Source organism: Trichechus manatus, unplaced genomic scaffold (assembly GCF_000243295.1).
Source record: "Trichechus manatus latirostris isolate Lorelei unplaced genomic scaffold, TriManLat1.0 scaffold00398, whole genome shotgun sequence".
Lineage (NCBI taxonomy): Eukaryota > Metazoa > Chordata > Mammalia > Sirenia > Trichechidae > Trichechus > Trichechus manatus.
In genome coordinates this window covers 235,525-253,194 of record NW_004444334.1, presented here as the reverse complement: position 1 = coordinate 253,194, position 17,670 = coordinate 235,525, and the positions used below count along the sequence as shown (strand labels likewise).

General features: G+C 37.8%; 1 protein-coding gene across 4 annotated transcripts in view; it reads right to left on the bottom strand.

Moving 5' to 3' along the window:
• Window positions 1-207: 207 nt before the first annotated feature.
• The window catches only part of LOC101354909 (olfactory receptor 10T2), a 33,002-nt gene continuing 15,539 nt past the window's right edge, over window positions 208-17,670 (bottom strand). For 2 of the 4 annotated variants that reach the window (XM_023725779.1, XM_023725780.1), the window contains exons 2-3: window positions 9,490-9,619; window positions 208-3,062 (exon numbers count right to left, since the gene is read on the bottom strand). In XM_023725779.1, coding sequence (XP_023581547.1) covers window positions 2,100-3,047 — 948 coding nt within the window. In that variant the 5' untranslated portion in view covers window positions 3,048-3,062; window positions 9,490-9,619 and the 3' untranslated portion in view covers window positions 208-2,099. Of the gene's footprint in view, window positions 3,063-5,234; window positions 5,287-9,489; window positions 9,620-17,670 lie in introns of those variants that run through there. The other 2 variants (XM_023725781.1, XM_023725778.1) reach the window with 2 other exon arrangements.

Here is a 17,670-nt window from a genome sequence, read left to right as displayed (position 1 = left end):
TAAGAAAAATTTATCAACTATACCCTCTCCATTTTAGCAAAATTCAGATTTTTCTTTCATATTATTCCCTATCCTCTTCCATGGAAAAATATATTTTTTTAAATATTTGAAAACACGCCATAGAAGCCCTCTCACTTGACCTAATTAGTAGTTGGTTGATTATTCCAAAAAATCTCATACAGCAGAAAATAAAAAGAATGACTCTTGTATAACTTAAATGTTTTATTTCAACTCAAAACATTTAAATATACATATATTTATAAATTTTTTGATTGAGGAATAAGGCTTCTACTTTGAGTATTAGACTACTGATTGGAGCTCTTCAGAGTACATACACCGTAAGCCCAATCATAATGCATTCATTGAATCCTAATGGATTTAAAGATGATCAGGAATTTAGAGACACTGGCAAATAATCCAAGCACATAACACATCTAGGTTTTTATGATTTGGTTTTCTTCTGTGATTCTTTTGCTCATACTCAATTTTTCCAAAGCACTCAATTTGGCTCTTTTAGAAATAAATAATCTTTTATGTAATCGTACTTCACTAGGTTACATAACATAAAATTATATTTCACCAATAGAACTAATAGAACAATAAGTACAACCACTGTGAATGCTTTGGGGAACAAACTCATCTGACTTAACTTGTAGAGGCTGAAATATGCAGGCAAACTAGAAAGTAATCTATTTGGCATGAGTGTTTTTGTGCAATGGAATCAGCCAGGGGGCTTTACAGAGGGAAGACAGCATGCTGGTTAATCTATTATATGGAACATTTTCCTCATTTATACGTAATTTCTATGGTCACTGAATTAATGACAAATAGTCTTTCATTTTTGTGATGCAGTATAATTTTAATAAGTCTGGAGATTTTTATTCTGGTTGGGGTTGTGGAAGTGGACAGCAAAAGGGTATAATGAAGAGTTATTGACTTTCTCAACCAGAAAACAAGCACTGTGCTAGCTCGATAATTCACATATTAACTAAAAAAGAGTCTTAGTTGTCCAGATGAAAAGCTCAAGGCTCACCAGTTTCAACAGTTTTAAATAACTTGTCTCAAAGTACATAGCTTGAAAACTACAGAGTTGGGATTTGAAATCAATTATGTTTAGCGTTTATAGTCTCAATTATTACAATGAAAAGGTTAGATTCAAATAAGTTTTATATTATGGCCATTGGAGGGGTGGTCAGCCGAAAGCCTTGGGACATTCTTGCCTCTTCAGAGCATTACATTCCACCTGAGCAGAAAGTGTGAAAATGCCATTGGTGGTTATTTTAGTCCATTATTAAAATAGAACTACATCCTCTGGAAGACTTAAATCATACAAAGACAATGCAAAAGAAGAAACTAGATTAAAGTTAAAATTAACATAATAAAAAAATCTACTATTAAGGTTTAAAAAATCAACAATTCTAGTAATATTGACTAATGTTTTTGTCACGGGAAAATCTAGTTTCCTGTTATTGAAATCTTGTTCTCCTTTTAAGCCCTAGCTCAAATTTTCACTCCCCTTGTCCCACTTACTACAAAGCTGTTTTCTTTCAGAAGGAATTAAATATTTCTTCTTTTGTTTCTGATAAACTTTTGTTTATATGATTTTAACAGGTCTGATTATCTTGCATTACCTTTTCTTTTCATTGCTTGTCTTTCTACCTTCCTACTCCTCTACCTCCATAAACTATCAATTATTCATCTTAATTTTTTCACTTAGGATAGAGCTTGACACATAGTGCATTTATTATGAATGCTTGTATTCTGAATAAGGTTCTTCCAGTAACTACAGACCCTGTTTTCTCAATCCAAACAGAAAAGTAATCCTTGTCCTCCTTTCAGCTTGGTGATTGTGTTTTCCCTTGAGAAACCAGCATGCTTTCCTCTCTTTGTCAAGTGTGAGTCCTTTTTTGACCAGACATTGGACAATGTAGCCTGTAGAGTGGCCCAAACTTTTTCTAGAATGAGAGGAAAGAAGAAACAACAGTGATCTCAATCCTTGGACACATTGCCCAAGTCATACATAGACTGATAAAGGGACAGAGAAAATGTCATGCCTTTGACTTCTCCCTTGACTTTCTGGTTAAATTTTAAATTTTTCTTTAGATCACCTTGGTTGCCACAGGCATGCCCAGAAATCTTTTTAGTGCGGTCTTCACCTCCTGGTTCCTCAGACTGCAGACAAGAGGATTAAGTAGGGGAGTAACCACAGTGTAGGTCACTGCCACCAACTGATCCTTGTCTGAGGCAGACTTGGACTTGGGTCGAAGGTAGAGGATGGAGGCACAGCCATAGTGGACAAAGACCACAGTGAGGTGGGAGGCACAGGTGGCAAAGGCTTTCCTCTTGCCCTCAGCTGAGGGGATCTTCAGGATGGTGTTAACAATGAAGCCATAAGATATGAGAATTAGCAAAAAGGGCACCATGATAACCAGGATGCTGAGGGTGAATAGTGCCAGTTCTTTCATGTGGGTGTCTTTGCAGGCCAACTTGATAACAGGTGCCATGTCACAGAAATACTGGTTGACCCTGTTTGGGCCACAAAAAGGCATGTCACAGATGAGGTTGGTGGCCACCAAAGCAATTAAGAGCCCTGTGACTCCTGACAGGGAAACCAACCCCAACCCTAGCCTTTTGCTCATGGGGAGTGTGTACCTCAGGGGATAGCAAATTGCCACATAGCGATCATACCCCATGACTGCAATGAGAAAGCAGTTGGTACAGGCAAAACCAAGGAAAAAGAAGAGCTGGGTAGCACAGGCCACGAAGGAGATAGTCTTGGTGGCTGAGAGCAAGTGGACCAGCAGCTGAGGGATGATGACAAATGTGTAGCAGGATTCAGAAAAGGAAAGGATGAATAGAAAGCCATACATGGGCGTGTGTAGCGTCCAACTGAAGCGGATGACAGCCATAATGGTTGCATTAGCCACCAGGATTGTCAAGTACAGCAGAAGGAAGATGACAAAAAGCAGCAGCTGGAGCTCCCCCAGGCTGGAAAAGCCCACCAGGATGAACTGTGTGACCACAGTGGTTCTGTTGAAAACTTGCATGTGGAAATCTTCTTTCTGTGAATGAGTTTGGGAGAGAGAAAATTATTATTATTGTAACAAGAATATTTCCCTAATGCCTTCACTTTAAGTATCATTTTGTCCAAAACAAACAAAAAATTCATTGCCGTCAAGTCAATTCTGACTGATAGCAACCCATAGGACAGAGTAGAACTGCCCCATATGGTTTCCAAGGCTGTCATTTTTACAGACCACTGGATCCTTGGTAGTGTTATGGTTAAGAGCTCAGCTGCTAACCAAAAGGCTGGCAGTTCGAATCCAACAGATGCTCCTTGGAAACGCTATGGGGCAGTTCTGCTCTGTCCTGTAGGGTATCTATGAGTCAGAATTGACCCAATGGCCTTGAGTTTAATCTTTAAGGAAGCAGACTGTCCTAAAGAGCGGCTGGTGGTTAAAACCACTGACGTTCTTGGTTAGCAGCTGAGCACTTAACCACTGTGTCATCACGGCTCCCTTTATCATATTGTCAGATCTAGAATATAGATACACTCTTTGATGATTTTTATAAGAAATTATTAATCTCCCATAATGAGAGAATGATTATTAACTATATTATAGAAATCACCAAAAGCTAAAGGAAGCAGATGCTTAATATATTCAAAGATTATTCAATGGCATGAGAAAATTCTCCAAGTATTGTAAGTAAAAAGGCAGCATACAAAGCCATATTTCTAATAAGGTTAGAGATGATTTTGGCTTTGTTTCTGATATATTTTTATGTTTTCCAAATATTTAGCAATAAGCATATTTTAATGTTATGATTCTAAATATATTTTAATGCATAACAGACTATTTCCATCTCTTTTTGGCAGCTGTCCAAACATAAACAAGGTTAATCTGCTGCTTCTATAAAAGATGTTGTGATTTTCAAAGTGAAAAACAAATTACTTTTGGAATACCCAAATATGTAAATGATGCATGCCATTTCTAACATCTGTTTGTGCAGTTGATTATTGATAGCACGATATACCTGTGCTCTGATCACTTAGAATCACATCAGTGGTCTGCTGAGATGGGGGCAATATATCTGTGACCAGTTAGAATTGGCAGACAGGTACAATGATAAACGCAAATTTTTTTTTTAAGTTCAACAACAATCTCTGGCTGAGAAGAGTCAGAGAATCCAACCCTTATCATTTGAGTTACATCAGAAGGCATCTTTGAAGAGTCAGGATGGAAGCGGTGATTTGAGGAAGGAAGGGAGATTTCCTATGCTATGATTAGTATACACGTTTCCATTATTCAATTTCAAATGGGATGGTGGCACAACGGTTTGTGCTCGACTATTAACCTAAAGGTTGAAGGTTCAAACCCACCCAGCTGCGCCACGGAAGAAAGGCCTGATTTCATGAAGATTACCACCAAGAAAATCCTATGAGGCAGTTCTGCTCTGTAACAAATGGGCTAGCCATGAGTTAGAATTGACTGAATGGCAATGGGTTTGGTTTTTTGATTGAAGGCACTTTGATCTTAGTGACAGAAGAGCCACAGCATCTGCCCTAATTTGTTTCAGGAAATGGACCCTCTCCCCCATTCTGTCTCTACATCATTCCCTTTCAAAACTTTCTACTAGTCCATATGAGACGAAGCGGATGTAACTGCTTCTTAAAAGCAAAACTGCTGAGGAATTAACTCTGAACATTTTCTTCCCTTAAATTTTATAAAGTGCCGTTTTATAATACGGCTTTCACTTAGAGAAAGAGTGCTATCATGTCTAAACTATTTTGTTGCTACAAACGCTCAGAAAATACAAACAACACATATTTTTAGAATAAGATAAAACCTGTATTTGTTCCATCTTTTCTTAACTTGTCATCCTTTATAGCACTCCTGGCTTTTTAAATGACCATAAAAAACAAAATCTTTTGGCGGTAGTAGTGGATTCCCTCCCTAAGTCATTTGCCCTGTGTCATGGATTGAATTATGCCCCCCCCCCAAAAATGTGTCTATCAGTTTGGCTGGGCCATGATTCCCGGTATTGTGTGATTTTCCTATATGTTGTAAATCCTGCCTCTATGATGTTAATGAGGGAGGATGGGCAGCAGTTGTGTTAGTGAGGCAGCACTCAATTTACAAGATTGGATTGTGTCCTGAGGCAATCTCTTGAGATAAAAGACATAAAGATATAAAAGATAGAAAAGTGAGCAGTGAGACAGGGGGACCGCATACCATCAAGAAAGCAGTGCTGGGAGCAGAGCACATCCGTTGGACCGGGGTCCCTGCGCAGAGAAGCTCCTAGTCCAGGGGAACACTGAAGAGAAGGCTGACAGAGAGAAAAAACCATCCCTTGGAGCTGACGCCTGGAATTTGGACTTCTAGCCTACTTTAACAGGAAATAAGGAAATGAGGAAATAAGCTTCTCTTTGTTAAAACCAACCACATGTGGTATTTCTGTTATGGCAGCACTAGATGACTAAGACACCCTGTTTATATATATCTTTGATAATCGTTTGTACATCTCCTATTCTTGATCCCTTCCACTCCCCATTATACTTCCAAGGTATTAACCCTCTTTCAAAATAATGCTTTTTTTCCCTAAGTTTTCATATTCCAAAATCTTAACTATTTTGTTTAACTTCTCTTGCACTTTTGTGTTCAGTATCTATTATATCTAAAATTGCATAAACAGTACATGAAATTGCATAATACACTGTTGGGTAGGTATGACTGTCCCTGTATTATGAAATAGGAAATTGAGAAACAGAAATGTTATTAACCAACCTGAGGACACATACGAAAGGTTTTCTGATTCCATATACTAAGTTTGAAAATCTTAAGCTCTAAGCTTTCCTTCTAAGGCTTGCTATTTCATCTCATTTCTTCTCTCATTCCATCGTATCTGTTTTATGTTGCTTGGATTCACACGTACACTTCCTCATATTCTGTAAAGTTAATTGATTTGTCTTTCTTAATTTCCACTTCCCTTCCTGAAAATGCCCTCTTTCACTCTGGAAATCAGTGCCCTTTATCTCCTTCACATTTCTTCAGAAAGTCCAGTAAGATCAATATTTCTATCATTTCTTCCACTTTTTAGAAAATTGGAGCATAGGACTGTACTTCATGACCAACAAACTGATAGGAAGAAGCATACCTTTGAGACATGAACAATCAAAATTATATTTGTTGAATTAATGAATAAAATAAAAGGAATAATCAATTCACACTGACATTTGCAATATAATGTACTTCAAGAATTTGGTTATATCCAATATATCCTCTATTCTTGGCTGCAACCAACGTATTGCTTTTGTACCTTTTCTCATTCAACATAATGCCATGTAGTTTATATGAATTTAATTCTATAGAACATCACTTTTACATAATGAAAAGAAAGTTTAAATTATTTTCTTGTACTACATGTATCTCCTTATACTCTAGTATATATAAGCTGTCTTGATATGTCAATTTCTTTCCCTAATATCGAAATCCATTTAATTAACATTTTTATAAAGGCAATAAAGCATAGTGGTTCAGAGCATGGACTCTCAGAAGCCAGAATACTGGAATGTGAGATTTATGAATTTCAATACGACTCAGTAAATCTGTAAAACAGATTCATCTGTACAACATAAAAAATAGTGCATACTACGTAGGGTTGTTATAAGACAACTTAGATAATATGAGTAAAGTGCTCGAAACAATGTGTACCACATAGTGACACAACCCATGAGTTAGATGTTATTATCATCGTCACACAGATCATGCTCATAGGAGTTGAGAGGCAAATATTCTGGGTTTGATACTCAAATACAAAGGAGACCCTGAATCTCTGAATTGGGACAGAGTTACCCAGCATTTGACTCATAAGTTTACATCCTTGTAGTTCTTGAATGAATCTACCCATAGTTATAGAACCTCTGGGTTCCCTTTTATGATCCTACTACAATTGCTCTGTATGCTTACGGATTTGGGAGGAGGAGACATACTCATAAGACCTGGGCCAGAAGGCTATGGGATTCCTGTCTATGAGGGAAATAGATTAATTATCCCTTGGATGAGGGGTGGAGCAGGAAGACTGAGGCTAAGATAATGGAGTTAAGGAGATGGAATATCGAGGACCACTTTGAATCTCTTGCAGATGAAACAGCCAGAAAGTGTTAGGATGAAGGGAAAGAGAAAAGACTATCTCAAGAAAGTTACATTATCTTATAATCTAGGCCATCCCTCCTCCCAGAGTCCTAATCGTTTTCACCTTCAGGATTATACCCAGAGATTCAGGAGAATCCAGGTATAATGCCTGCACTGCTCAACATCTCCCAACTTGTTGGCTAGTGTAAAGGTTATAAAATGAAAGGGGCTGCTTGGCATGACACATGTTTGTACATTCACTATTCATCATCTCTGCCGTGGATAACTTGCTTAGGTATTTCTATAAACTCTCCTTTGTATCAGACTTTGCAGAAAACAATATACTTTCATTTAAGTGACCTCATTTTGACCTCACAACATAGTAGACTCATCTTACAGGTAAGGCAAGTGGACTGGTGTCCTTCTCTAAGAAGACTAATCTGTGAACATCCTCATCATTACACTTATACCGTGTTGAATTGAACTCATCTGCCTATATGTGTGGCTCCTTCTGTAGATTATAAGCTTTTTATTGGCAGGGGTCATGTGTCTTATTAATAGTTGAATCCCCAGTATCTAGCATAGTTTCTGGTTTGCTATGGGCTCAATGTTTTTCAACTAAATAGTCTAAGAAAATAAATAATATGTTCAAATAGTAGAGTCAGTACAAGAATTCAAGTCTTCTAATTTCTAATCAAGTGTTCTATCCACCACATTATATGTTATCCATTCTTTACTTTGCCAGAAGACTGTCTGCCCCACACTCTGTTTCCAAGAGACTGAAACATGGTTCCATACTGCTTGTTCAAGCAAAACTCCTTTTATTCATTTCTGAATTTTCTGGCAGTGTCCAGTTTTAATGAACTATTTTCTCTCTAAGTCTAAGATTAAGGTGAGGAGAGGAAAGGAGAAAAGTGAGAGGATAAGCAGGCAAGTCAAGGACATGGCAAAAACACACAGAAGATAGCGAGGGTCAAGAGGAGTGCTGTTTCATTTTATTCACAGTTTTGTGAATTAATCGACTTTCAGCAACACCCTAAATCATCAGCTTTTGTGTGTGTGTGTGTGTGTGTGTGTGTGTGTGTATGTGTCTCAAATAAGAATTTGGTTATATCCAATATAAACTCTATTCCTGGCCACAATCATAGTGCTGCTTTTGTACCTTTTCTCATACTGTTTCATGTAAGTCTATTGTCTGTTCTCTTCCTTATTCAAATTCTTCTCAAGGACCGCTCTGTGTCCCATCTTCTCTAATAAACCTTCATTTACTAATAGAGACAACACAGATGGTCTTCCTCTTTAGTACCAGTTGCTGTCAAGTTGACTGTAGCTCATGGCAACTCCATGTCCAGTAGAACTGTGCTCCATGGGATTTTCAATGGCTGACTTTTTGGGAAGTAGATTGCTAGGCTTTTTTCCAAGGAGCCTTTGCCTACCTCCAACATTTCAGTTTGCAGCTGAGCTTGTTAATGATTTGCACCACCCACGGTCTCCAAGATATTTATAGCCAAATTAATTATAAAGTAATACAAGATAATGTCTAACTTACTCATCATATCAGTGGTTAACATGATTGGTTGCTAACAGAAAGGCTGGAGGTTTGAGTCCACCCAGAGGCCCCTTGGAAGAAAGGTCTGACTATCTACTTCTGAAAAATTAGCCATTGAAAACCCTATGGAGCGCAGTTCTACTCAGACACAGGGAGATGGGGAGGGGGTTTGCCACGAGTCAGAATTGACTAACGGCAACTGGTACTAGTACTGGTACTGATATGTCTCATCTCTCCAATTAGATTGCATGCTCCTTTGGACCAAGGACCATAGCAATGCATTCTAAATGATCTGCAGCCCTCACTACAGTACCGGGTACATAATGAACTATAATTAAATACTTAATGAATGGTGATGTGGTTTAATTATACTTTCGTTTTTGAGCTTTTTCATATACTATGATTTTCCCTACAATGTGTTCTCTGCTTTTCTACTACAGTTTGTATCATTCCTAAATTTTCACTTTTCTCAAAATCACCTTTTATTAAAAAAAAAAAAAAAAAGGGAGCCTATGCTGATGAGCTTTCCTTCCCCTTTGTTACTTTGATTACTTGACTCCCAAACATTCCAATCTGATAGGTTGAATGTGGTGTGTGTATGTATGTCTGCATAAATTTTGATATAAATTGTGTGTGTATGTGCACTCTGTCAGAGTGGAAACTTCTCTCATTTCAAGAGAAAAAGCAAATAAAATTTTGCGTTGATACAGAACATTTTTCATAACAATAAAAACCATTCCTACAAATGTATTCAAATGTGAAATGTTTCCTCTTTCAGATAGCAGCTGAGAAAGAAAATATACTTACCTATTTATGTCCAAAAGATCAAGGAAGCTGACATATGACTTTCAATTTGATGATTCAAAGTCTTGGAAGTGTTTTAAACGTTTAACCAGGCAGCTATAGAAGGTCAATTGGAAAACCATTGACATCTGTCCTGATGGATTAAATGATTGGAAAAAAATGCACTGAAACACTTCATAAAAGGTTTATTCGGATGCTTAGATGTCTACACTTTTTAAAATCTTAAATAAGAGGCTGAAAATAGCCCATCCTACATCCATATGTCAATTCTGAGTCTATAATTAGGTTGGACTATATTTATAGCCTTCTGAGATTTTGAGGACTAGGGCCCTCTGAGACTTAAGGAGAGCTAAAGCAAGAGAGAAAATAAATGACTAAACTTGGGCAAGGACATCTTATTAAATACCAGAAGAGAATAATTCACATTGCAAAAAACTTTCTATCTCTGTAAATCAATAAAAATGTAGATAAGCATTCTTGTACCATTGGTGAGTTCAGTTACTTTCTGACAAAAAGGTTGCAAAACAGGTGCCAGGAAAAAGCAAAGTTTCCAACCTGGAGGTTTACACGAAGACTGATGTGATAAAGCCTAAGAGATGAATGCAGGTATGCTATGCACTTTGGGGGATTATGTAGATAGTATCTATACCGCTTCAGTACCCAAAGCCTGAATTAAAAGTCAACTGGATTGCTTTGTTCCTTTCATGGAGGTATTATAAGGGAATGGCTTTTATTTAGCAACCGTTCATCAAGCGCCATTACTTGGAAACACTGCATTAGGCATCATAGCAATACAAAGATAAATAAATTATATGAATTGACCTGACCTAGTAGAGAAGGAAGACATAAGCATACTGTGGGTAATAATGAAACATGTGGCAATGAACAACAGGGCAACCATAAGGAGGAACACCCCACAGTGAAGATTCTCTTGAACACAACCAGGGCTGAGATTCAGCCAACAACTTTATGAACAAGAACATTCTGGAAAAAGAAAGCTAAGTAGTAATAGAAGCATTAGGAATGAAAAAATACCTACTGAATGTTTGTGTCTAGAGCCTTCAAAAGAAAAAGGAGTGAGAAGGAAGGCTGAAAGCTTCTGTTTCTGATAGTGCCTAGTCTGGGTATTTGAGAAAATCCTCTTTTTATGAAAACAACTAAAATTTCTGGGAAAAAATTTTTTAAAATCTTTGTAAATATACTGATGAGTTGAAAACATAGTAAGCATTTTCAGACAAAATGAGAGAAAACAAGACTACAGAGAGATGAGCAGAACACTGGAAGTTGCTTCTACTCTGAGGACTTTTACCTGTTGGGATGGAGTTGCAAACCTGAGCTGTTGATTTGAGGGATTCACAAGATAAGGCTGACAGAAATCAAAATCCAGGGCTCACCAAAGGCGTGAATCAAAAGTAGATCCTTTGTTTTAAGCTGGAACTCTGAATGACAACGTCTTAATATAAAGATGAACCAGAACTATAGCCATCTCTTGTCCCACTGACAAGAGGCACTGATGGGAAAGTTGTTTTGTGGCTGACCAAGGATCTGAGCCAGAGATCGGGAAGAAAATCCCATCCCCGAGAGCTTGTAAACATTAGTAGAACCTCCTTCTGATTTGTAGCTTAAATTTGAATCATCAGTTGGCCTAAGAATCCCAAGCTCAGAATTTGATTTAATGTGGACCTAAACTGGTAGAGCCTCTAAAGATCTGCCAGAAGCAAACACAAATTCTCCCTGGTAGAAGGCAACTTTACTCAGCTTCTGGAAAAGAATAAAATAGAAATTATAAAAACAAAATCAAAGGAAAACCATAAAATTCTCAGGGACCTGATATGTGGACAAATAAACCAGACACTACATGATTCTATGTGTATAATGATCAAAACAGGCAAAACTGGGGTGACAGAAATTAGAATAAAGGTTATGTTTGGGGAGGTGATACCTGGGAAGAGGCGCAATGGAGACTTACAGGATTCTCATAGTATTTATTTATCTGGTGTGTTCAATTTTAAAAATTCATCAAGTTATATGCTTATAATTTGTGTACTTTTCTGTATGTATTTTATACATACTATGCTTTAATTAAAATATTTACTTCAACTGAAATACAGAGATTAGTAGTTCTTCTTTTAGGAATAGTGAACTAGGTAATTTGAATCAACCTACCCACTAGGAACAGCTAGAAAAGCTAAAAAATATAATGGAAAAAATTGGTTTGAAGGCATCAGAACCCTAACAAAAAGTTAGGATTAGGATCCAAGAGAAGAGAGAAACCTGGTTGTCCTGGTATTTGAGGGCACCTTTCCCAGCAGAATTTGGTAATTCTGGAGGAGACTACCGAAAAGTCAAGGGGTTGAGATACATAGAGCTAGAGGACAAAAATTAGAGTTCATGACCTTCCACATGGGAACATTACGGGAGAAAGACTGAACAAGAAATACAGCACAGGGATTGAAGTCCAGTTTCAAATAGTCTCAAACCTTGGTAGACCTGATACCCAACCTTCATGACTCCCTACTCTGACCAGTAGATCACAGAGGCATTTTGGGTCTCTTGGGATCAGCATAGGTTTACATCCAGTATCTAATAACCCCCAAAAGATCTGGGTATTTTCCTTTATCCAGTGCCCAGGTCCCTCTGAGGAGATTGGATCCAGATTCTCAGGATATAATTGTTGCCACGTTGCTGTGTCTTTCCTCAAAGTTACCCATCTCTCCCACAATCAAGAGGTTTTTGGTTTGGTAATTGACTTGTTGTTGTTAGCTGCTGTCAAGTAATCCCCTGACTCAAGGCGACCCCATGTATTACAGAGTAGAACTGCTCCATAGGGTTTTCTTGGCTGTAATCTTAATGGAAGCAGATTGCCAGGTCTTTCTTCTGTGAAGCTGCTGGGTGGGTTCAAACCACCAACCTTTAGGTTAGCAGCTGATCACAAACCACTTGCACTACCCAGGTTCCTTGGGAATTGGCCTAGAACTGGGTAACCAAAAAAACCAAACCTGTTGCCCTCTAGTTGATTCCGACTTGTAGCAACCCTATAGGACAGAGTAGAACCGCCCCATAGGGTTTCCAAGACTATAATCTTTACAGAAGAAGACTGCCATATCTTTCTCCAGAGGAGCAGCTGGTGGGTTCGAAATGTTGATCTTTCAGTTAGCAGCCAAGTGCTTAACCACTTTGACATCAGGGCTCCTTGGAAATTGGGTAAGAGGCCGTGAATGACCACATTAGTAAGTTAAGTATTTGTCCATCAAATATATGACAAGCTGCACATTTATAGAGTATCTGTTTCATTTCTAGAAATAAATTAGTCATTTCTACAGATCCCTGCAAGTCAAAACACTAATCATTACCCTAAATTTCAAGTTTATATTGGTTGTTGTCCACTTCAGTTAATTGTTGCCTCCCGCCTTTCATCCTCTGGAATACTATTCTTCTTATTGATATCAGGGAATTCAATTCCCCTGAAGCATCTCCACTATCATCTCCAGTCTACTGATGACCATCACCATAGAACTCTTCAGGGATGTTTATAATCCTTCCAATGCATTTCTTAATGCATTGGTGAATGATCATTCTCCAGGCCCCCCACCTCCGCCCCATTCTATCCAGTGATAGTATTTAGGGGTTGGCTGAGGAGATCACCCATAATACTTCTTTTCTAACCCATCCACTTCCTTTTACAGTGTGCAACAAAAATTGTAGCGTTTTCAGCCTGTTAACCATAAATCAATATTTTGTTCAGGATTCAATTAATCATCCTAGTAGAATATTAATGCTACTTCTGTGTGCATGAGCCAACATTTTAAATTCTGAATCCCAGGTAAGTGTCCATAGCAATGAATTTAACAGACTTGAATTTTAGGTTTCTTCCCTGTTGGTCTAACATCTTTATAATCCTTTACTACACATGCTCCCCTAACTCCCACTGATACAAATTGGGAGGTCTTCATTTTTTTGATGTTTAAGCTATCTATTCTCAGAACAGACCTTATACCTCACTATCCAGGTTACATTGTGAACTAGTTTCTGGTGTAAGCCTGTAAACAAATTTAGGTGATGGGGCACTTCCCCAGGTGTAACCACTGAGTCTTTTATGCTGAGGGCGGTTGATTATCTTAGATGTATGTGTGTGGGGTGGGAGGGTATTGGGGGAAGGAGGTCTTCCTCCATAGACGAGGGTGGCTTGAGGGAATTGGAGAATCAAACACAGCCTCAATCAGAACTGCTGAAATGTATTCATCTCGTGTCTCAAGGTCTCACTTCTTATTTAGCATAAAAGCCTGGTCAGTTGATATTTAAAAGCTAGATGTACAATCAGACTATGGGATTCATTCTTAGTCACAGCTGTCCTAGAACTCCGATGATAAAAACTCCTTCAAATCTGCCACAAAGATATTCTGATTTTCCACATATCTTTTAAATGGTTTATTTATGGCTTGCAATATCCTTTTTGTCTGTGCTTACTCTCTTCAACTGTAAAAAAGTCAGGAGCTTAAGAATTCTCTATGATCGCTATTATTTCCGTGCCATCTAAGTGACAATCACATGATTGCCCAATGATTTACTCGCCTTCTTCAATTCTTGTTATACTACTACTAGCACTTTTCTGAGTAATTGAATGACACCAAATGCCAGGGTGAACTCACCCATTTTCACCCTAGCAAAGAGGTTATCTGGATAGTCATTGTAAACCCAAAGCAACCCAATCTTAGATTCCCATTTTGAGGGATTATTTTCTGAAGTCACTTCTATTCCCAATCACTGTATCAGCTCAGGTCCCATAAAAATAAGAAAATTCAAGACATATGTGAACCTCAAAACAATGAAAAATCTGAGGTTAGCGGCATCCTAGTTGTTATATCCTCTATAATTACAGCTTATTACTATAATTCATACAGGTCAGCCTTCTGGGGCAAGAAAGCAGGGTGGAGAATAGAACAGAATGGACCTGGAGTGAATATGTACATGCTGAGCATAAGTATAACATTTACTCCAAAACTTAACAAAGATAGTTCAATTTAAAAAAAAAAAAAATGCAGGTCAATTTCTTGACCCTAAATGTTGTGAAAAATGATTTTTTTTTTTTTTTTTTTTGCTTTCAATATAAGAGCATTACATCAATATTTGACCTGTAATGTCTTCCTCTGGGAAAAATATATTTAACTCTCTTATTGACATTGCTTGACCATGGGATTTGCTTTGGCCAAGTACATGTAAGAGTTAATGTGGGCTATGTTTTAGCAGATGTTTTAAAAGCTATGGCATGGATTTACCCACTCTTTCCCCTTCTGCAACACGAACAGGATGCCACAGATAAGGCCTGTTTCTTCTGCCCAGATCAAAGAAAAAGGAAGCAAAGACTTGATGCAGAGGTGCGGCCATCTGACACTCCAAACAGCATGTTTAAGAAATAAACCTTAGTAGCCACAAGGCATTTGGAAATGTTCGTCACTGCAGCATAACTCAGTGAAGACTGACTAGTAGAGATGTTAAAAACCAAATAAAATAAAATAAAATAAATGAAAAAATCAAGGATTACAAAAACTAAACAAAGAAATGTGGTATAGCTATATTAAATTGTGACATAATAGACTACAGCAAAAACCATTATTAATGATAAACGGGTTTGCTTTATAATGCATAAGTTTTAGCTCATTAGGAAGCCGTCATAATTTATTTTTTATTGTACTTTAGATGAAGGTTTACAGAACAAATAGTTTCTCATTAAACAGTACACATATTATTTTATGACAATGGTTAACAACCCCATGACATGTCAATACTGTCCATTCTCGACCTTGGGTTCCCTATTACCATCTTTCCTGTCCCCTCTTGCCTTCTAGTCCTTGTCACCAAATGCCAGGGTGAATTCATCCATTTTCACCCTAGCAAAGAGGTTATCTGGATACTCATTGGGTATATGAGCAACCCAATCCTAGATTCCCATTTTGAGGGGTTATTTTCTGAAGTCACTTCTATTCCTAATCACTGTATCAGCTCAGGTCCCATAGTTGTGCCCCATTAGTCTTGATTTGTTTTCTGGGGCTGTCTGATCTTTGGCTGAATGGTGAACCTTGGGAGTGACTTCATCACTGAGCTAAAAGAGTGTCTGTGGGCCATACTCTTGGAGTTTCTCCAATCTCTGTCAGACCAGTAAGCCTGGTCTTTTTTTGTGAGTTAGAATTTTGTTCTACATTTTCCTCTAGCTCTGTTCGGGACCCTCTGTTGTGATCCCAGTCAGAGCAGTCAGTGGTGGTAGCCAGGCACCATCTAGTTGTACCGGGCTCAGTCTGGTGGAGGCTGTGGTAGTTGTGGTCCATTGGAAGCCATCATAATTTAAATAAACATATGTATACATATACAGTCTCATAGCGACCCTATAGGACAAAGTAGAAGTGCCCCATAAGGTTTCCAAGGATGTAAATCTTTATGGAAGCAGACTGCCACATCTTTCTCCCTCAGAGAGGCTGGTGGGTTCAAACAGATGACTTTTTGGTTAGCAGCCGAGTGCTCACTGATTATACCACCAGGGATCACTATGAGTCAGAATAGACTCTATGGGAATGGGTATACATATGTAGATATACAGGGAAAATTAATAGAACTAAGGGAATAAAGAGAAAAATCCACAATCATTGTGGGAAGTGTAACAGGCCTCTCTAGGTAACAGATATAAAAAGATCACAGATCAGTAAGAATATAGAAGACTAGTATACTCCTAAAGTTTTTGATTTAAGAAAAAAACTGCAAAATATTTCATATAACAACTACAGAATATATATTCTTTTCAAAGGCAGCTGGATCATTTAACATACATTGATGATAAAGTAAATTTCAACTAATATTAAAAAATACTCATACAGAGCATGCTTTTGTCTACAATGCATATATTAACAGCAAAAAGAATAAAAAACCACACAGGGGCAGGGATATTTATTCATTTTGCTCACTGATGCATGTCAAGTGCTGGAACAGTGCCTGGTATTTAACAACCAATAAATATTTCTTAAATAAATAAATGAATGAAAAATATCACCAGAAAATTTCATATATGTTTTGAACTTAGGAAGCAGAATTCTAAATAATAGGAGTTTAAAAAGAAGTCATATTTTCATGAGAAAATATTTCAAAAATATTACACATGAAAACTTGTTGTTAGGTGCTGTGGAGTTGGTTTCAACTCATAGTGACCCTGTGTACAACAGAACAAAACATTGTCCTGTCCTGTGCCATCGTCATGTGGTTGTTATGTTTTGAACCCATTGTTGCAGCCACTGTGCCAATACGTCTCATTGAGGGTCTTCCTCTTTTTCATTGACCCTCTACCTTACAAAGCATGATATTCTTCTCCAGGGACTGGTCACTGCTGATAACCTGTCCAAAGCATGTGAGATGAAGTCTCACCATTCTCGCTTCCAAGGCGCACTCTGGCTATATTTCTTCCAAGACAGATTTGTTCATTCTCCTGGCAGTCCATGATATATTCAATATTCTTCACCAACACCATAATTCAAAGACATCAATTCTTCTTCGGTCTTCCTTAGTCATTGTCCAGCTTTTGCATGCATATGAGGCGATTGAAAATATCATAGCTTGGGTCAGGCGAACCTTAGTCCTCAAAGTGACAGCTTTGCTTTTTAACACTTTAAAGACATCTCTTCCAGCAGATTAACCCAGTGCAATATGTCATTTGATTTCCTGACTGCTGCTTCCATGGGGGTTGATTGTGGATCCAAGTAAAATGAAATCCTTGACAACATTGATCTTTTCTTCATTTATCATGATGTTGCTTATTGGTCCAGTTGTGAGAATTTTTGTTTTGTTTAGTTGAGGTGTAATCCATACTGAAGGTTGTAGTCTGTGATCTTCATCAGCAAGTGCTTCAAGTCCTCTTCACTTTCAGCAAGCAAGGTTGTGTCATCTGCATATCACAGGTTGTTAATGAGTCTTTCTCCAATCCTGATGCCATGCTCCTCTTCACATAGTAGAGCTTCTCAGATTATTTGCTCAGCGTACAAACTGAATAAGTATGGTAAAAAGATGCAACCCTGATGCACACCTTCTTTTTTTTTAAATTTTTTTAAAATTGTACTTCAGGTGAACGCTTATAGAACAAATAGTTTCTCATGAAACTGTAGTACACATATTGTTTTATGACATTGGTTAACAACCCCACAACAT